Source organism: Canis aureus, chromosome 2, assembly GCF_053574225.1.
Source record: "Canis aureus isolate CA01 chromosome 2, VMU_Caureus_v.1.0, whole genome shotgun sequence".
NCBI lineage: Eukaryota > Metazoa > Chordata > Mammalia > Carnivora > Canidae > Canis > Canis aureus.
In genome coordinates, this window is record NC_135612.1 from 86200494 (window position 1) to 86222235 (window position 21742).

Here is a 21742-nt window from a genome sequence, read left to right on the forward strand (position 1 = left end):
GGAGTCGGGGTCCGGGGCGGGGGACCTGGGGGTTCGGGGTGGAGGAGGTGGGGTCCGGGGCGGGGGCGTCGGGGTCGGGGTCGGGGCGGGGCGGGGGCGTGGGGGGGAGGTCGGGGGTCGGGTCGGGCCGGGCAGGGCCGGGCGGCGCGGGGGGCCGGGGCCTGCGGCCTGCGGCTGGGCCCGGGCGCGGCTCCTCCCCCTCCCGCGGAGGCGGACGCCGAGGGGAGCGCGGGAGGCCGCAGGCGGCGGCGCGGCTCGGAGGGGCCCGGCCTGTGGGGGCCGCGCGGGGCTCGGGCGGCGGCGGAGCAGGCGGAGGCGGAGGAGGCGGAGGAGGAAGAGGAGGGCGGCGTCCCCGGAGCCCGCCCGCGCCCGCAGGAGGAGGCCATGAACGGCGACCGGACCGAGAGCGACTGGCAGGGGCTGGTGAGCGAGGTGAGGCCGAGGCGCCGGGCGGGCGGGAGGGGCCGCACCCTGCACCCCGCGCCCTGCACCCCGCACCCTGCACCCCGCACCCCGCACCCTGCACCCCGACCCCCCCCCCGCCAGGTGCGCCGGTGCTCGCGTCCTCCCGCGCTTCCCGCGCCGCGTCCCTGCGCGCCATCTGGGGCAGCGTGGGGGAGGCCCCCCTCCCCCTTACCCCCTCCCCCCTCCCCCCCCCCCCCCCCCCCCCGGCGGCGTTGGGCCCCCGGATTGGAGAGCGGAGCGCGGGGATCCGGGAGGAGAGGCGCCAAGCCCCACCTGCTGCCCCGGTCACCGCTGTTCTGGAGCCTGGCGATTGGACGGCGGCCGCGGGGAGGCGGAAAGGTGGAGGCGGTGGGGGGATGCGGCCCGGGGTCCTCTGGGCCCTGCCCGCCGTGGCCCTCCCTCCCTGCGGTGACCCTACAGGCCGTGGCCCTCCCTCCCCGCCGTGGCGCTCGGGTGGGGCTTCGGGGGCGGCGGTGGCCTGGCTCAGCCTGCTCCCGTGCGCGGCGGGCGGGGTGGGCCCCGCGGAAGGTGAGCGCGGCCAGAGGCCGAAAGGCAGGTGCACGGCCTCTCGGTCCCTGGAAGCCGCAAACACCAGCCCTCTCCCTCCAAACTCTTTTGGCCCAACCCCAGGGGGCCGCTGGCGCCTCCCAAGCTGTTCCCGGGTCAGCCCAGCCTGAGTGTTGTGGCCTGGGACGGGCTGTCCCTCTCGGCCAGGTGAGAGGGAGGGCCGAGGTCTCCTTCTCCAGGTGGGTTGCTGGTCCTGACCTGCCGCCCTGTGTGACGGCTCGTGGCCACCTTACCGAGCAGCGCTGAGCATTCTCCCTCCCCCAAACATTCTGTCCTCTCCCTCCTGAGAGCCATCCCGCCCCCCCCAGGGCCAGCTGGGGGCTCCTTTGGCTTCACTCCTGCCACACAATACAGGGTGTAACAGTTGGTGCTCTGCCTTCCGTTGTTGGGGAAGACAAGACCTGTCTTGTCTTTCTTCTTTAATCGTTTTCTGGGCCTCCAGGTCAGTCTGATAACTACTTCACGTCCACTGTGTGCAAAGCACTGTATTTCTGAAGAGGAACAAGAGGCCATGAGTTCTCCCTGGTTGAGTGTGTTTCCTCTTGGCCTCCTGGTTGAAAGCTCCTAACTAGACAGGACTCCGATACACTGTTTTGCCCGGGTCTCTTCCCACTATCAGGCTTTATGTCCAGGGACAGATCCTCTAGAGAACTTTTCTCTTGGTCCTTCGGGAATCATACCCCGTAGTCAAGGAGGCTAGAGGTGGTTCTTCATAAAAGTCCAGAGTTGGGCTCTGAAATGGCCACAGAATGTTCACCACTGCAGCAAATGTTTATCAAATGTCTATTAGCAGCCAGGTACATGGTGCTGGGATTCACTGGTAGAGGAGACAGACAAGCTCTTCCACCTTCCAAGAATTTCTGGAGCATATGCTACAGTTTGGGAGCGTCACACAATACATAGAATGCTGGAGAACAGAATGTAGAGGATGGAAAACCAAAGGAAGGAAATGCTTCATTGCCGTCGAATGTGCCTCTCCGTGGTGGGCTTGCCTCCACCTTGCACTGACCACACTGTATAGCCCGGTGGTCGCCCCACCAGGACATGTGTTTTCCTTGGTTTTATTCCAAGTGCCTACACACTCTTTGGAGTTCTGCATACAGCAGGTGCTCCAAAAATGCTTATGGAGTAAATCAAGATCCTGAAATGGGTGTTTCAGGAGTTGCCTTGCCTGTCCCAGCTGCATTTCTTCAGGGTAATGCCTTCTTGCCTTCCACAGACAATCATTATAGGCTTTAGGATGTGGAAGGCACACAGCAAAGAGCTGTGCTTCCTGCTTTCATAACAGCCAATGTCTGTTTCTTGAGTCCCTCGTCAATGTTAGGCATTTTACGTAGCCTCATTCTCATAATGCTATAAAGTAGGAATTAATTCTTACTTTACAGATAAGGAAACTGTGGCTCAGACAGGCTAGGGAACTTGCCCGAGCCTCACAGCTGGAGAATTCTGGTCCATCTGACTCCAGAGCTTGGGATCATTAGGTCATACTCTGTATTTTAATCATTGGTTCATCTGTCTGTACCTTCAGCTGGACAGCAGGTTCTCCAAGGGAGGGGATCATGTCTCATTCATCTTTGTATCCTCAGCGACCAAATCAGTGTTCTTCAGAGTGTGATCTAAAGATCAGAGTCATTTGGGGAGCAAAGAGTGCCAAGAGTCACTCTGTGTTTTTGGAAAAAAAAAAAAAAAAAAGCAAGTTTCAAAGTCCTTCCCCCAATCTATTGTGTGCTTCCCCCTCCTCACCATGGATTTGTCTAAGCGCTACCCCCACCCCTAGTAGCTGTGAATGGGACCTGATTTGGAGATAGGGCCTTTGCAGATATAATCAAGTTAAAGACCCTAAGATGAGATCATCCTGGATTTCAGCTGAGCCCTAAATCTAATCTTTCTTATAAAAGAAAGTTAAGGTAGATTTCCGACACAGAGATACAAGGGAGAAGGCCATGGGAAGACAGACACCCAGAGGGAGGCCATATCAAGATGGGAAGCAGAGATCAGGGTTGTACAGCGAAAATTCTGGATTGTCACAGTTTGCCAGCTGCCACCAGAAGCTGGAAGAGGCACGGAACAGATTCTCCCTCAGAGCCTCCAGAAGGAGTCAGTTCTGCTGACACCTTGACTATGGACATCTGGTCTCCACAGGAGAATAAACTTCTCTTTTAAGTCACCCAGTTTGTGGTGGCTGGTTATGGCAGACACAGGAAACTGATACACCAGCGGCATGAACGTGCCCAGGAGTGTAGCCTCAAATCTGCTTTTCTCAGAAACTGAGCCACCCAGGGGACTCCCCTGCCCGCTCAAGTTTAGCTGGCTGGGTGTGGCCTGAGTCTGGCGTGGAGAAGATATCTGATACTCAGCCAAATAGAATTCAAGGAGGAGAGTGGCCAGTGGCTGGTGGTGTTCCAAAGTGGCGTGGGAACCCAGCTGAAGGAACTGGGGGAGCTGTCACCAGACGTCCGACCTGAGTAGTCAGGTTAAGGCTTTGTGGCCGTTCACATCGGTTTCTGCAGAAGCCCTGGCTTCGGCCTCCCACCCTGGATGCGCACTCCATCACCCTTCCTGCCCATCACCATTCCAGAGCCCTGTGCTCTCCTTCAATCACTTTGCTTCCTCGGCTTGCCTCTGGAAAGCAGTTTTCATTTAAAATGATCCTACAGAGATCAGTTTTATTTTCATATTTTTTAGTATAACAAGCTGAAATTACAGCCTACTCTCGGGCCCTGAAGTACACACGGCCATGTGTGTGAAAGAAGCGTGACTCGTGCTCTATTTTGGAAATTAAATATCTGAGGAGGGGGAAATGTTGTCCCTAGCACCACCTGAGGTGATCTTTCAAAATCAGGGAGAAATCTTGAAATGTAGCCATGCAGACAATCCGTAACTTTCTTATTTCTCAAATAAAAAATGCTAGCCAGCTCTCAGCCTACTGCCCCGTGATAAACCATGCCTGGTTCAATTTCACCTTTTTCACTGTTTGTATTTTGGTTAATTAATTAGATAACAATCAGTCTCGTATTCCTTGAGCGTGTTGTATAACCCTGGGCCTCTGCCCAGAGTGGAGGTGCTGACATTTGTAAGGGGTCGAAAGGCATATAGTCGACCCTGCAGTTAGTGGCACAGCTTTGGGTCTCGGTTGTCCACTGAGATCTGGGGGTGAATCCTGGCTACCTCTTTCTGGGTGCAAGTGATCAAAAATCAAAAACCCAACCCAAAGTGGTTCAGCTCGGGAAATTTATTGGCTGGTGTTGTGGATTGAACTGTGCTCCCCAAAAACCTAGGTTCAGATCCTAACCCCTCCCATAGCTGCGAATGTAAACCTTATTTGGAAATAATCACTGAAGACGTAGTCAAGGTGAGGTCATTAGAGTGCACTCCTAATCCAGTGACTAGTGTTCTCATCAGGAGAGGAAAATTTGGACGTAGGGATGCACAGAGGGAAGACGGTGTGAAGTTATTGAAGAAAGAAGGGCATGTGATGACAGGCAGAGAGAGGGGTTTGCAGCTGACGGGAGTGCCAGAGACCACTGGCAACTACCAGAGGCAAGAGGCAAGAACAGTCCGCCCCTAGAACCTCGTTAGGGATCATGGCCTTGCTGACACCTTAGTTTTGGACTTCTAACCCCCGGGGGTGTCAGAGTTCATTTCTGTTGTTTCAAGCCACTCAGTTTGTGGCCATTTGTTACAGCAGCTCTAGCAAACCAATACAGCCGGCCCGACTAATTCCAAGACAGCTGGTTTGGGGGCACAGCTGGATTCGCCACTGAAATGGAGACTTTCTGTCCTTGGGTCTCCTTGCTGCTTGTCTTCGGTCTCAGCCTCTCATACACAGTTCAGAGGGGAAGACGGAAGCTCTTGTGTAGTACACTCCATAAAACCCCAGGAGTCGCTCCCCGTGAACCCGTTTAGATCACTTGCCTGCCGTGGAAAACAAATTGCCTGGGAGCGTGGTGATCTGGGTGTCTTAGGCCTTGCCCAGGAGGCCATGTGGCCTGAGAGCGGGTCAGGGCAGTGGGGGCTGTTTGCCCGGAGTGGAATGGACTTGAAAGAATCTCTGCTCTGGGCAGCTTCTCTGAGCCTCGTTTTTCCCGTCTTCAAATAGAGTCATAACGTGCCCACCTCACAGGTGCCGTGAGGGCCAAATGCTGGTTAGTGCTTAGGCCTCGGCCTGACAGGTGGTGCCTAGTGGGCCTTAGTCCAGTGAGCTGAACCTCAGGACAGAGACTTTGGTAGTCACGAAGTGAAAACTTCTGTGTTTTGCTACAACACCTGAATTTTTGATTCCAGATTCCCGTTGTCCGGGTGGGGGAAGTGTCACGTGGATTGGAGTCCTGCCTCTCCTTTCCCTGAGCCTGTATTTAAGTCCTAGGTCGGGGGGTTTGAGCCGTACTCAGCCGTTGGCAGGGGTGATGGGGTGGAGGGCACGCATCCACTGCACCGAGCCCCAGCCTCCTCCTTCCAGGCTAGTGTCTGGTCATAGGTCACTGTTGCGTCCCTCTTCGTCCCCCTCTCAGCAGTGGCTCTGCACGCCCAGGCTGTTTGGATGAACGAAGAACAAGTTGGCCTGTCGCTCCCTCACTGCTCTGAGCATAGGGGATGTCATACTCTTGACTGCGGTCGGGGCAAGCGATTCCTAGTCTGCTGCCCCCAGATCACTCCTGAGCTGAGCGGAACTTGTGGAACCTATTCGTGCAGTTGTCTGTGGAGACACCAGGCTGGATCCAGGACCCTTGGGATTGTTTTCTACTTCCTCAGAAAGAAGGATGGATTTGTTACAGTGAAGCGTAAGCCGCTGCAACGAAGGTACCTACCCTCAAAATACGTCACTTAAATAGGGCAGGTATGAGGGTCTTGTCCATTTACAATGGGGGTGGTCCAGCCTGGGAGGGCGGCCCTGCTCCACAGTCATTTAAGAACCCAGATTTTTGGGGGCACCTTCTTACTACAGTGTGTCTTGGGGGTGGACCTCAACTGCATGGGGGACGCTGCTTGTTGCCCAGCCCATGAGAGTGGAGAGAAAGAGGCACCGGGAGTCCAGGGCGAGGGGGCTTTTCTTTAATGAGGAATGACTTCTGCTCACATCCCCTTGGTCTGAGCGTGGTTACATGGCCACACCTCACAGCATGAATGCCAGGGAATATAATCTTTAGCAGTATGTGTCCAGCTTAAATTTGGGAGGGTTCTTCTTGCCACCCCCCTGAGGTGATTTTTCACGGTTTGGGAGATTCAAAAGTAAGAAGGGTACATAGGACCCAAAAAATAGAAACCATAATAGGAAAAAAGGATAAATTGGATCTTGTCAAAATTTAACACTTCGGCCCTTTGAAAACTTCCATTAAGAAAATGAAAAGCCACAGGCTGGGAGAAAATCTGTGCAGAACACATATCTCATATCTAGAATATAGAAAGAACTCTCAGGACTCAAGAAAACAAGCAAGCTAATTTTTAAAATGGCAAAAGAGTTCAATAGACGCTGTATTTAAGAGATTTGGATGGAAAATGAGCACATGAACAGATATTCAACACCATCAGTCATTAGAGAAATGTTAAGTTAAAACCTTAATAAGATGCCCCGACACACCAATTAGGATGGAAAAACAAGCAAAAAATGGATAAACCAAGTGCTGACAAGGATGCAGAGCACCTGGAAGCCCCGTGTGTTCCTGGAGGAGTAGGAAATGGTGTGGCCGCTTTTGAAAACAGTTCTGCAATTTCTCATGGAGTCAAGCATACACTTAACCTAACAACCCAGCAGTGCTCCCCCTAGGAGTTTACCCCGGAGCAAGGAAGACAGATGTCCACACCAAAACCTGTATGTGAATGTTTACAGCCGTTATTTGCTGAGAATGGAATCAGTCCCATTGTCCCTTCACCGATGAGCGGATAAATTGCCGTACATGCGTGTGGTGGACTCCTGCTCAGCAGTAAGACGGAACAGATCACTGATCCATGCAAAAACATGAATGAATCTTCAAGACATTTGGTATACCTGAAGCTAATGTAACACCATGTGCCAACTCTACTAAAAAAAAAAAAAAAATTGGCAAGTGAAAGAAACTAGAGGCTCAAGCCAAGCGTACCTACTGTAAGATTCCATTTATATGAAATTTCTGGGGAGGCATAACTCAAAAGGCAGGAAACAGATCAGTGGTTGCCAGAGCCTGGGCGCGGGCTGAGCACAGAGACTGAAGAGGAACATGCGGGAACTTTTTGGAGTGATGGACTTATTCTAGGCCTCCCTTGGGGTGATGACTACATGACCGTATGAGGGTGCATACATTCATAGAGCTGTACACCCAAAAAGATGAATCTTCCTCTGTGTGAATTAAGTCTCAATAAATTTTTTTTTTTTTTTTTTAAAGAGGAGAGATGGGTAGTGAAGATCACCATCGCTCTAGAGATCTTTACTCTTTAGCTGTCCAGGTCCCCACCTCATTAGGTTTCCATCAAGCCTAGCCGTGCTCCCCACCCCAGTCCCCTGGTTCTCACTCTGCACTCCCCACCCGGGCTGATTAGTCAGAGCTTCGTGTTCATTCGTGGAGACTCGCTGATTGCCAGGCTCTCCTTCCTTGCACTCTGATTTTGCCCTTCCCTAAACTTTGGAGATCTTTCTAGTCTTTGGGTGGTGGTGGTGGGGCCCTTGGGAGAGGGCGGAGCTACTGGGGAGACTTTTCTCTGCCCCAGTGTCTTAAGGACCAGGCTTTCAACACTGAAAAGCCAATCACTTTGTTACCTGTGTTTTGCTGGGTGCTCCCTTCCTCGGGACACGAAGGCAGAATGTCCGACTTCTCTAAAAAGGGAGAAGGATATATAATGAGAAACGGGCTAGGGGTTATAGGAAATGGAGGCAAGGTGGGCAGGTAGGACATCAGTTAATATTTCAAGGTGTTATTTGTATTAAGGATGTTATTTTGCACAATAGTGAGCACACGTATAGACAGTTGGTAGGGCTTCAGAAGTGGGAAAAGGCTTCTTGGAGGACCTTGAACCGGGTCCATCCCCAATGGTTGGAGAGGGCATGGGTGATCATGACAGGAAGCAGGCATGAGTGCTGGGCTCGTGGTGGACTTTTGAGAAATGCTTCTGGTGAAGGCTGGAACTAGTGGGTTGAGGTGTAGCAGACATTAAGGCTGGAATGGCCAGGGTGGACCAGATGGTGAATGACTTCAAAAGCAAGGCAGAGGCTGTGCTCTAATGTAGCTGGTAATGGAGAAGCACTGAATGCTTTTTGTTTTGTTTTGTTTTGTTTGTTTGTTTTTGCTGGAGTACAAGTTGATGAAAATATTTGTAATAGATTTGTTTCCATTGAACTCAGGGATCGCTGAGCCTCTAACGTCTATGAGGCACAATGCCAGGCAGTGGGGATGTACAGACAAATTTGATGACTTTGCCAGGAATCAGGAAAAGACAAGATGATAGACCAGTAACCCAGTCTTTTCTGTCACCACCAACATTCCCGATCATTCCTTTTGCATATGATAAGCCATACTAGTCATATGGTTTTCTAACCAACCCGTAACTTGTCTATCTCTCCACTGACCCCAAAAGATCTTGAACTCCTTAAGAATAGAGACCATGTGTTATTAATTTGTGGCCTTAGCTCTTTGCCCTGTACTTTGCCCTTCATAGGTATTAGTTGTACAATATATGAATTTGGATGTTTGAATAAATGAAGTGATAAAGAGACATAGCATCAGTAGGAATAGAGGGAAAAGGATGGCTAGGGGAAAATTTCTTTTAAAAGACCCCCAACAGGACTTCATAACCAGTTGTATTGGGAAAATGAAATAGAATGCATCCGAGATGACCTTTGGTGGGTGGCCGGAGAATGGTGGCTCTGGGTGTGATAGAGGGTTGGGGGTGGCCGAGTCTGGAAAGAAGAGATGAGTTCCATTTAGAAATCTGCATTGTTCAGAGTTTCCTGGGAGTACTTGAACTCTTGCAAGGCAAGCTTCGTGCTTACTGGGAGCATTTTGGATGAGCAGCTATCTTCCTAGTGGCAAGCTAATTTCAGAGTAAGTTTATTAAAATTAGCATGTGGGGGAAAGTGAGCACAACTGCTATTTTTAACTAATAGGACTCATGTTCTCTCCTGTGCAGGGAAATTCGCATATGTGCTTCTAAAACTGACAATTTCTACTCTTATTATGTTAAAAATTAATTTAGTGGCTTTCACATTGAATTAAATACATTGGCTGAAGATTCGAAGAGGGCTTTGCTAGTCCCTGAATGAAAATGACCAGAGTGAATGACATTTCTCACTCATCACCTGGTTTTTCCACTAATCAAACCACGTGGGGACTCTGGGTGCCTCATGGCAGAGGACTTTGCTCCGTGGAGTCTGCATCTCTCTCTGGCCCATCGCGTAACATGGCGCCAGTGAGAGGGGATACCTGGTTCCCAAGGAATAGAAACCTTTGGTTGTTTTTTTTATTTTGAAGTCTTCCCATTTTCATTTTCCATGTAAGTTTGTTGAATAGTCTCCTCTGTTTCCATTGTCTGATGCTGTTTTATGTAACAAATGTTTACGTGCGGGATATCAGATCGTCTTCAAGCCAGCCTACCTTCTATACAACTAACCTCTTATGCCACCTTAAAAAGAAAAGCACTTTTCACGAGGTCTTCGTACTCAGAAGGTCTCTGTGGCTCCCCATTACCTGGTATTCAAAGGCTCCCCCCAAACTAGCCTTGACCTTTTTAGCTTTATATCTCATCGATCTCCTCAGAAACTGGCAGCTCCAGACAAACTGATCTGGTCATGCTTTCTAGCTTCCACCTCATTCTCACCTCCTCATCTCACCTAGGTGGGCCTTCTACTTCTTCCCAGACCACAGCCTTAACTTCTCCTTCCAGGTAAAATAGAAGCCCACCTCCCTCATAAGATCATCTGTGACCACCCAGGCCTGAAGTGAACCCTTCAACCTGTTGCCTTATGTAGCTCGGGTTCTAAGCCACTCATCCAGCATGAAAATGTTCCCAGAGGAAGGAAATGACCTTCTCTGTATGGGGATTTTAACTCCTACACAAGGTAGTGAGCTCCTAAGAGAAGGGACCGTGACCACCTGTGTTGGGTAGCAGGTAGGGATGAGTTTCATGCTATGAGTCAAGAGAGCAGGAACTGAGTGAGGATCCTGAATACTACCCAAGAACCAACCTAGTTCTGGCCCGTATGCAGGGCCTCTGCTTTGATTTCACATCGTCACTTATGGAAAGTAAGTCATCCACATGTCTGCCCACCTATAGCTTCATTAAATGGCTGACACACAGGTAGGGTGTTAGTGACATTAGGGTGGACCCTTTACTGCATTAGGTTGGCTTAGGCTGGCACGATGGAGGAGTAAAGGACAGCCAGGAAATTTCAATGAGACAGAGGCTAGCGGGCGAGAAGGTCAGCATTCAATATCCCAGACACAGATCAAGAACTGTGTGCAGTGGCAGGTGCTCTTGAGGGGTTTATAGTCCAGGGGTGATAGGGAACGGGGCTAGGGCCACTCCCCCCTGACATACATCGTGATAAGTGCGCTGCTGGTCAAGGGGAAGTTAATTTAGATTAGGGGATTGAGGAAGGTTCTTGGGCCAGGAGGGTTGGGCAGGATTTGAGCAAGTAGAAGTATAACAGGAGGGTGTTCTAGGCAGAAGGAACAGAAATAGCAAAGGTGCAGAGGTGGAGAGATGCAAGGCTTGTTTGGGAATTACCGGAGTCTGGTCTCTGGTCGGCAGTACGTAGTGGGGCCTGAGGTGGTGGTCATTAGGCAGACCTGCATGTCCTGTTAGCTATAGAGAGTGCTAGGGTTCCGAGTGTGGCATTTACTCTGGACGTGACCCATGGCATGACTGCACCCTTTGAGCAGGGGAGAAATTACCTGGGTGCGTTGGGAAGGTGTGTATGTGGTAGGGATGGGTATGGGGTAGGGATGAGGATTGAGCAGGACACAGGAGCCACCTGTACCTCTGCCTTTGTCCCCTGGCTTTCAACACTCTCAGCGCACCTGCGTCTGCCTACCACCCCTTCTTTGCTCCAGCAAATGCCCTTGCCGAGGCCATCCCACACCAGCGTCCTCTTGGCCATACGCAGTAGTGTGCGCTCAGGCCTCGGCCCTTGTGGTCCTGGCTGTGCAGCCCCTGACACTCCACTCTTTCCCTGCACGCTGGGCTTCAGCACCCCCCATATGGCCGCCGGACGTGTCTCCAGGCTCTTCACACTCCGTGTGCCCCAACCTGAGGCCTTCCTCCCTCTGCCTTCCACCCTTCCTCTCTCTCTGCCCCTCTTCCATCCCATTTCAGTTAATGACGTCACTACAGAGTCTTTGCTTCTTCCCAGCTGAGCCCAGTCTAGATATTAAGTAAGGCCCATATTTTCTGCTCCCACACAAGTCTTCAGTACGAGCTCCGTGTCACCACTACCCCCCCTCCCCGTGCCACTGTGGCCTGGGTTCTTGTCCTCTCTCCCCAGAATATCTGCCCCATCCTGTAAGATCTTCCTTCCCCGCCCAGCTGTCCAGCTGGCGTGGTCATTCTAAGCCCTGAAATGATTTACCGCTCCTCTGCCTCAAGCCCTCTGATGGCCTTCCAGGACCTGCAGAGTGAAAACCAGGCCTCAGTTGGCCTCCAGGGGCCAACTCCCCATCATCGCCAGTAAGCCCCCTTCTCCCACTGCCCCCCACTCTCCACAGACCTCCTGACAGAGACCATTCTATGCCCCAAGGCATCCCTAGACCCTTGCTCACCCCCGAGGTGACCTCCGCCACATGCTTTGAGGCTCAGCTCAAGCGTCACATCCTCCACTTGAGTTTTGTCCCTGCCCTGGGCCTGGCATATTTTATGTGGGAAGTGGATAGTGTCTCTGAGTTGGGAAGGCGGTGTGGGGGGCCGTGGACAGCATGACGAGCAAGGGACTGGTGGTTTCTGAGGACGGGGACCCTCCGGGAGGCGGGCGGCCAACATGTGGTACAGGTGCCGGCACGTGAGACTCAGCAGGTACTCGAGGAGGGAAGGAGAGGAGGAAGAGAGGGAACGAAGTCAAGGCGAGGAGGGAGGAAATGGTTCGCGTTGGCATTTCCGAGGGTCTCTATGAAGCCAGCCCTGCTCGGCTGCTGCTGGGCCCCACTCCCAGGCTCTCCCCTGCACGGATCATGGCCCCGAGGAAGCTGACAGTGAGTGTCCCCGTGGCCCCAGCTGCCTGGCTCAGGCTGCAGCGGGGCGCCAGGTCACCGAGCTCCACCAGGACGGAGCTACTCACCCGTGGGCAAACCTCATGACTCCTCCAAGACCTCAGTTTCTCTGGACTTTATACAATGAGGATGACGTTATCTGTCTCTCACCTAGGATGAGGGTAAAGCGGGTGACGTATGTGAGAGTGTGTTTGAAGGTCCCCAGCCCCCCAGAGCCGAGGTGGCAGTCCAGTCCCGGCCCGGGCTTCAGGAAAACCCTTCCCAGGGCTTCGGAGACGCCCCTGCAGAGGGAGGTGACGTGTCAGCTGCCGTTGTCAACAGGAGGCCGCTGAGAATTCACACTGAGCGGGTGCCTGCCTGCGCTGCCGTCTGCAGCCCCGTGACCAAGGCAGCGTGGGAGGTGCCAGGGCTGGACCCCCCTTTGTTGAGCCAGTTCCAGTTTGCTTCCTAATCTGCTCCAGTCTGGGCAGTGCTGCCGGGGTCAGTCCCTAAGCTTTCCGTCTTTCCTGACGGGCTCTGCGCTGCCAGACCTTCCAGCCCGCTCGCAGGTCCCTGGGCCCACCCCTGGGTGCCTTCTGCGTCCTCGGCCTCTCGCGTGCTCCCCTCCAAGGCCCCCTCTGGCCTCGCGTCCTTCCTGCTGGTCCCCGAGTCTGGTCTGGGGCTGCTTGCACCCCTGTCTGGCCTTCGGAGCGCCTGCTGACCCCTCTACCCCCCTCGATTGGTTTGGAGTAAGCCTGTTGGGGAGCTGGCTTGAGGGCTCGGGTCACAGTGCTCACTTACAAGGAATGCGTGGTGGCCTCGTCCCCGGAGGAGGCGTGTCCTCATCAGCCTCCCTGCCTCCTGTGTCCCTGCTGCCTTGCCACACTCTCACCCTTCCTGGCTCTCCCTTGGGCCCAGACTCCATTGTCACCGCCTCGCTTACCTTCATCCAAAGCAAATGTCCCAGCCTTGTACTTCTCCGCTTGCGTGGCCTGTGCTCCTGTCACACAGAACCACTCTGGGTCTCTGCCCGACGAGGCCTGTGTTTCCACACACCTGCTGTTTGCTCAGGCTGGGCCCCCTGGCAGGAACGCTGGTTCCCTTGCTTCTTCTCACACCCGTCTCGAGGCTCAGTCGTAACCACTTTAACCTCCACCCGGAAGGCCTTGGCCTGCTGTGATCCCATCCCACCCGGGTGCCCCCTGCGACGAGCGTCTCCCCGGCCGCCCTACGTTGGGATTGTTCATGCACACGCCCTGCCGCCAGCCGGGGGTAACCCGGAGAAGGAACGGGTGCATGCATTTCCGAATCTGCAGTGGCACCCAGCACAGGGGCCTGCTCGGGGTCGGCAAGTCCGAGAGAGACGACTAACCTGTCGGGCGCTCCGCTACTACTCGAGTTGAAAACCCCAACTGAATTAAAACAAGGACATCCGTTTTCTGTTAGTCACAACAACATCCTCATTTGTCTCTTCCCCTGAAGTCCCCTCTTAGCCGTCTGATCTCGCAGACCCTCTGACTTTCAAAATACAGATTGTGATCTTTTAAAGGCAGTAAGTCAAATCTCCTTTTAATAAGCTCCGAGGGATTTATGAATTTCCCAGAAGTCATTACCTCCCTCCCTCTCTCCCTCCCAGCCGCCCCTTCTCTCCCCGCCTTTTCTTCCAAACTGAAATTTTATCGTACCAGATATACTGCTTGAGAAGAGTTGGGCAGAAGCTGCGGGTGGGAAATCCTTGGGTTAGAAGAGCTACTTTCTGTCACAGGCTCTGACCTGTATTAAGGTGCGTTGGAGCATCACCCGTCTCTGCCTCTGCCCGGAGAGGAGAGAGGCCTGCTGCAAGGCTGTCTGCCCCCACGGCTGACTTCCATGCAAAGCAGCTGTGCAATCTCTTTGGTCCCTGTGGTCATCTTCTTGTCGTAAGAAATAATTAATAAAAACAGTGCCTCACATTGCATGTCTTCTGCTGATGCTTAAGAGGCTTAAACGCAGCCTCGGGCACTTGGCTAAAAATTGGGGTGCAGAAGCCAGCAGGATGTTGTCACCTTCCTCTCCATTCCTTTATCCTCGAAACCGCCTTGTCAGCTAGAAGGAGCAGGGCGGGGGGTGTCCTTTTATAAATGAAGAAATGGGAATTCAGAGTCCTTCTGGTGGTCACTCAGCAAGAAGTGAGCGTGTGAAGCCAGGCCTCTTAGCTTCAGGTCAGGTGTTTTCCCCCTGGAAGGCTCGGGTTCGTACCCTCCGCACTCTCACGCCAAGATCAAAGCCCAAGAACTGGAGCTGAGCTAGAGCCTTCTGGGCTCTGATCCCAGATCCCTGCCCAGGCTTCGGTAGAGGCTGGAAGTTGAGCAGAAGCGGTGTCAGGGACACCTGCAGATGTGAGTGTAACTGAAGGACGGTCAGGACGCCACCTCCGCGTGTAGGCTGAAGGCAGGTGCACCAGGTGGCCCCCGCCTGTCTGAACGGAGGCTCTGCACAAGTGTGTGAGTCTAACAGTGCCGAGGAGCCGTCCCCCCAAGCCCTGCCTCCTCGAGCCCATCACACGGAGTTCCTGGGGCAGCAGTGGGGGTCCGGCCCTTGCCAGCCTGAATCTGTGAGTGAAGAAGAAAGGGCAGGTGCAGGAGAAGAGTGAGGGGCTGAAGGTGTTACCTACCTAGAGATACTCAAAGTTTGGGTCAGGATGGATTTAACTTTAAATATCTGAGCAGATTGACATGCTCCCCAAATTTAGAAAATATGGGTATGTTTAAAAGAAAATTTAATTCCGGTACCCAGTGCTGACTGCTGTTAATAATATACTAGATAATCTCTCAGAGATCTTTCCATGCCTGCCTGCCTGTCTGTCTTTCTTTCTGATTTTATTCATTTATTTTAGAGAGAGAAAGAGTTTGTGAGCAGGTTGGGGGGCAGGTTCAGAGGGAAAAGGAGAGAGAGAATCTCAAGCAGACTCCACACTTAACATGGAGCTCAACATGGGCTCCATCTCAGGACCCTGAGATCATGACCTGAGCCAAAACCAAGGGTCAAATGCTTAACTGACTGAGCCACCCAGGTGGTCTCCGTGCCTTTATTTCTAAAAATGAGTTTATATCATATGCCGCTTTATTTTTTTTTCCCATTTGCATTGAGGCTAACGCATGTAGAGTGAGTGCACGCAGTGAACGTTCAATGCCTTTTTGCATGTGCACACACCTGTGTGACCACCACCCAGGTCAAGATCTAGAACAGTCCCAGCTCCCCGGAAGACACTGAATACTCTTTCCAGTCAGCTCAACCCCCGCCCCACCCCCATAACCATTATTTTGAATCCTCACTGGATGCTGTTTTAATAACTTGTTCTTTTTCCTATTCAGCAATAAGTAGTGACTAGTTTCCATGTCACTAACTCATCAGCGTCACCCACATCAGTCTCTATGGCAGCATGTGATTCCACGGTATTGACAAACCATACATTTGCTGTCTTACTGCATTATTTCCCACTATCAGAATGCCCAGGTGTCTGACATCAGGGTTTTCTCAAGCTCCAGAAGAGGCTGCAGTGACTTTAAGATTTTCCTGTGGTATTTTGCAATGGCTGGTTTATGCCTTCCCTGGCTCAGTTAGGTTCTTTGGATACATGTGAGTTATGCTGAATGGCCTAATCACCTCCCCACCCCCCGTGCATTGGCAGGGACATCTCGCATCCTACCATGTGGTGTATAAACATCTGTACAGGAGAGCAAATTCTAGGGTGTCTGTTCATCCCATCCTTCAACTTCATCTTAAAAATTCATTTTTAGAAAAGGAGAGGAGGACACCTGGGTGGCTCGGTTAAGTGTTTGCCTTCAGCTCAGGTCATGATCCTGGGGTCCTCGGATGGAGCCCTGTGTTGGGCCCCCTGCTCAGCAGGGAGTCTGCTTATCCCTCTCCCTCTGGCTCCCCCTGCTCGTGTGTGCATACACGCTTTCTCTCTCTCTAAAATAAATAAATAAAATCTTTAAAAATAAATAAATAAAAATAAAAGAGGAGAGGAATTCATTGGGCAATTTAAACACCTGGATTTAGAAAGAGGTTCTTTTAAGATTATAGGATTGCTTGGTGAGCAAGGAAAACAGCTGTTTCAATTACTAGGAACATTCACAAGGATTCATGGAAAGAACTCTATGCTTCCCCCAGAACCGGTCTCCTACCCAGCGCTGAACAGTTCAGTTTTGATCATGCAGGCATTAACCACATACATCTGGGGACCTTCCTTGCTTTCTCACCCTCTCTCGGTACTGAGCTTTCGAGGATTTTACTACCATTATTACTATGATTGCGGCACTGCCGTGATTGCTACGACTCTCCCAGTATCATCAGTATTAGTAACAGCGGTAAAGTTGTTGTTTCCATTTATTAAGCCCTTGTCACATGCCGGGCAGATAAGGTTTGGTTCAGGCACGTTGTGGAAGGAAAAAGGAAACAGCTGTTGGGCACTGTTTAATGTGCCGACGCTTTCTGTACGCGTTTCATTAATTCCTCACAACAGCCTTGAGAGCCAACTGGAGTTACCACCATTTCAGTCGCTGTGACCAGTATGGCTAAGAGTTGATAAGTAAAGACAAGAGAATATGCTGGTAATGCAAGAGCTGGGATCTGAACCCCCAGGTTCTTCTGACTCCAAAGTCAGTGTCCCCCCCCCACTCCCCGCCACCGCCATAGCCTCACCAGATGAATGAGTGAGTGAGCGACCGAACAGACCTGCCATGGTGTCGTGCTCATGTTCAGGAGGCATGTATTTTGAATTATCAAGCCGAAGGGGAAGTATTCTCTCACTTAAATTCTATTGAAACCTCGGAATAGCACTTGTGTGCTTTCATGTCGTGGATATCCAATGACACCTGCCAGTGGTGACACAGGGCTCTGTTATGAATCCAGTTACATATCTTACATTAAAAGGTACCAAATTTCCTCAATATCAGTTGTTTAGGCATGTTGGCATATAATTTAGGATTAATACCAGAAACAGCGGTGGTTTAGATAAGATAGAGTTCTCTGTATTTCTCCCTCGAGTACAGTGAATTTAGAGGAAGACAGTTTAGGGCTGATATGTTGGCTTAGTTTGTCAGGGACCTAGGCATCGCTTGTTTCTCTCATCCACTATTCCAAGAGTGGAGCTTTCCATTTTGGGATCAATATTTTGCAGGAGGAAGAAGACATGAAGAAGAGTGTGCTCCTTCCTTTAAGGAAATTTCCCAGAAGTCTCCCAGGACACTTCTGCTTCCATCTTCTTGGCCAACATTTTTATGTGGATGTCGGAGATCATAGTAATACCCACCTCATAGGACCTCATTGTGAGGACCAAATGAGCTAATGCATGTGAAGCGCCCAGAGCCGTCCCTGGCATCCAATAAGTGGTGGAGGAAGGTCTGCCATCAATGTTTTGTCTGATGCCTCCATGTCTGGGAACTAGACCCCTCAGGCTTGGTAGGTCTTTCCCAAAGACTTGATCTAACTACTTCGGTCTCTGTGCCCTCCCACACAGTATGGCCAGCAACAGTCCTAATGATAGCCATGAACATGATGCTGGAGGGTGATGATGTTGATAATGATGATGACGATGGTGATGATGATAAAGATAACATCTCAGTAAATGCAGTTACTGGACTAAATACCTTGTTCCATTATGTCTTTTAACCTCACAAACCCTATGAACTAGGTACTATCATCGTCCCCATTTTATAAATAAGGTGTCTTTGGCTCAGCAAGAGATGGATTAACTTGCTGGAGGTCATTCAGCTAGAACTGGTAGGGCAGAGAGATGGAATCTAGGAAAATCTGACCCCCGCACCCTGCACCTCCCCCAAGCTCTGGGTCTTACTCAGGATGTCCACTGTCATCCATATCCTTTTAGATGTCTCTGCCTCGGAAATTTCACCTCTTTTCAGAATGGTCAGCCTGGCCATGTATTTAGTCAGTCCCTTTGACACTGTTGTCTGTAGTGATCCTGATTATCATTGAATTTCCTTACTGAAAGAGAAATGCCCTTCCCCAAAGGAATTCTTTTTAAGTGTCAGGTCTTATGTCTCTACTTGCTGAAGAATAAACTGGAACAACCCGTTTTATTGTCATTTTAATGCTCTTCTGATGAACCATTATGGTGGTGGACAAATGGAAACAAGGGAAACACTAAAATTATGCCAGTATTGGCTGGTGGCTCATTGGTGATGTGGAGCCAGTGAGGATTTGTCATCCTCCCTGAATGCCATGATAAATTCAGGTCACCCACAGGAGCCCTGTGCTAGCACAATTGATCCATTTGCACCATTACCAGCCAGAGACCTGGGCAGAGCCCTCACCTTAAGAAATCTTTACAGTTTAGTCTGTCTCCTGAAAACTCCTGTGATTTGAGTCACCAGGATTGCACATCTAACCTATGTTCTGGACTGAATCTCTACCTAACTTGCCGCTGTGGGGCTGAGTTCTGAACTGGCAGTTCTTGTTGAAGGAAATTTCTCACTAATCAGTGCTGGCTGGGGGTGGTGGGAAGAATCTGATAACAAGTGCAGGAGCAAATTAGCGGTGCTCAGAAGACTATGAGCTAAGTGTAGAGAGAGGGCAAATCCAGCTCCCAGCCACAAGCTTCATCTGGGGACACCTTCATCCTGTAGGCAGAAATGGGGGCCAAGTGGCCCTTTAATGATGACTCTGTGGTTGTTGCACAGAGAATCCCTGGGGGAGCTATGATGATCACGATTGGTTGGCATCTTAGAGGCAGATGGTGGTAAGAGCCCTGTTTACTTGGAGAATTAAAATGGTGATGGATTTGCATGTCTGATTTCAAGATCTCCAGTCTGCAGATGACTGCCTTTTGGGGGCAGACGGGGATGGAACACCTCCTTGCTTTGGAGTATCTGCACCTGACTCAAGGATCCCAGAGATGGGAGCCAGGGAATGTTCCGACAAATGCTCCATCTTGAGTCACATCTTCATCTGGAGCACTCTGACCCTCTTATGGAACATTCATCCCAGCAGGGAGATGACATTTTTCAAAAAGGCAAGTTCTGACAAAGTTAGGAATAAAGATGGTTTTCTCTCTTTGAAAAGGATAGGTGCAGTTCTTTGGATTATTGTGATTATTAATAAGATTGGTTCCTTTAGGATTTATTGAGTGCTTTTTACATTTTTTAAAAAAATATATTTTATTTACTTTTAGAGAAAGGGATCATGTGAGAAGTGGTTTGGGGAGGGACTGAGGCAGAAGGAAAGGGAGAGAATCTGAAGCAAGCTCCACACGCAGCGTGGAGCCCAACGCGGGCCTCAATCTCCCAACCCTGAGATCATGACCTGAGCTGAAATAGGAGTTGGATGCCACCCAGACACCCCTCAAGTGCTTTTTTTAAAAATAATAAATTAATTTTTAATTGTGTTCAATTTGCCAACATACAGAATAACACCCAGTGCACATCCCGTCAAGTGCCCCCCTCAGTGCCTTTTAATTAAAAAAATCTTTTTTGAAGTGTCTGTTCAAAAAACTTTTTATTTTTATTTTTTTAATTTGAATTCAATTTGCCAACATTTAGTATAACACCCAGTGCTTATCACATCACATGCCCTCCTAATGCCCCTCACCCAGTTACCCCATCCCCCCATCCTCCTCCCCTCCAGCAACCCTCAGTTTGTTTCCCAGATTTCAAAATCTCTCATGGTTTGTCTCCCCCTCTGATTTTTTCCATTCAGTTTCCTCTCCTTCCCTTATGGTCCCTTGCACTATTTCTTATATTCCACCCATGAATTGTCTTATAGAATCTGTAGGATTCTTCTGCCTGTCTCTCTGCCTCTCTTTCTCTGTGTCCCTCATGAATAAATAAATTTAAAAATCTTAAAAAAAAAATCCCATCATTGCCACTTACAAGTTGCGTGACTTAAAAAAAAAATCTAGAGCTTCAGCTTCTTCATCTGTGGAAAGGGATAATGTCTACATTTTGGGTTGTGATAAGGATTAATGATTTATATATGCAAAACACTGAATCCCCTTTGGGCACAGAGACGACCCCTAAGATGATGGTCATTCACACAGCATTTATGAAAAGGGAAAGTGATGAACAGAAGAGGGTGAGTGGCTTCTCATGGCCAGTCATAGGTGATGGCTGTGAGAGCCAAGTCATTTCACTCTTAATCCCAGGTGCCATGTTGTGTCTATCAATGGCCCTTTGCCTCCCTGCCTCCCAAAGTCCCTTAGTTAAAGGATAGTCCTGGAATCAGCTGTAGTCCTGCAAATGCCATCCCTTGAGCCTCGTCTATAAAGCAGAGGCACTGCTAGAGGTCCCCTCTGCCTCACAGTGTTTGGGGGCAGATCTGAGAAGTTAGGAACGGTTGGATGTACAGTGGCTGCTGTGGCTCATCAGTGGTAGGGGTTTTAGGGTTTGGTTTTTTTACAATTTCTTTTTGAGACCAGGGGAAGATGAGCCACAGCAATTTTATAGCTTTTAAAGATAGTTTGACCAAAATGTTGTCCATGCTTTGCTGGCTTTTTATTGCTACTTGGCCCACAAGAAAAGCTTTCTGTGACCGAATTGAATTATTATCCTATAACGAAGTGACGAGCGAATCTGTCATCACATTCCACATGTGACTGTTGTGTGTTATAATATGTCATTGCATGAACGCTGGATCTCTGAAACGAACCAGAATTGCACACAGCCTGCCGTCAGCACCTTGGCCAGAGGCAAGTTCCCATCAGCCCAGCAGTGGGGAGGGTGCAAGCTCCCTCTAGGCGAGCAATGATTTTAAAAAATATATGCTATCTTCAGCAAATGAAGAGGGCTTCCCTGGCCCATGTATGGCCAACTAGAAGGAAAGCCAGTCTTTTCTCCTTGCATTTCCTCCTCATCTTTGTAGGCCTGCGAAGAAAAGGGGGCACGCCCAGACAGTAGAGACCGAGAAGACGGGGAGAGGGAGGAAGGGAGAAATAATAGGAGCGAAGCATTGAAATAGATATCCAGGCAAGCCTTCGCCATTCCTCACTTCGGTTAACCAAGACTGTCAGTGAATCTCACATACCTCCCAGCTACTTGAGTTCACATTATAAACTCTTCCAATTACCTGAAATCTCACTTAACTTAAATTTCAGCACATCCCCTGGGGCCCTCAAATAATCAAAGTTTGCCTGTCGAAAGTAATCCTGAAGTAGGGAAACTGCCGTGGTGACTCTGAGAAAGATCATAAAAAAAAAAAAAAAAAAAAAAAAAGCCCTCTCAGAGAATGGCATGAGAATCAGTAAGTCACCAACCCGAAATTGCTGAAATGTCATCTAAAAATTACAGAGGCGAACACAGATTTAGAACAGGGCTGTGGACACGCTCAGGAGCCGTACAGTTGGAAAGTGGGGTACAGTCGTGGCCAGCAAAGGCCGGTCCCCCAGGCGTTGGGGAGTCAGTGCAGCGCGGCTGGGATGCCTGTGGCTTGCAGGACCTCAGCGATGGGACCATCCGTGTGGGCCTGGCCTCACTTAGCATCTTACTCCATATGGGCCCCCACTTGGCCCGGCACAGTTTCGTGTGTCTCCAAGCCGCCGACGCAGAGAATGAAGGTGGTAAAGGAAG

At 50.6% G+C, this 21742-nt stretch overlaps 1 protein-coding gene across 2 annotated transcripts in view; it reads left to right on the forward strand.

Annotated features, from left to right (window-relative positions):
- Positions 1 to 272: 272 nt before the first annotated feature.
- The window catches only part of CCDC149 (coiled-coil domain containing 149), a 103060-nt gene continuing 81590 nt past the window's right edge, over positions 273 to 21742 (forward strand). For both annotated transcript variants that reach the window (XM_077880865.1, XM_077880875.1), the window contains exon 1: positions 273 to 432. In XM_077880865.1, coding sequence (XP_077736991.1) covers positions 385 to 432 — 48 coding nt within the window. In that variant the 5' untranslated portion in view covers positions 273 to 384. The remainder of the gene's footprint in view (positions 433 to 21742) is intronic.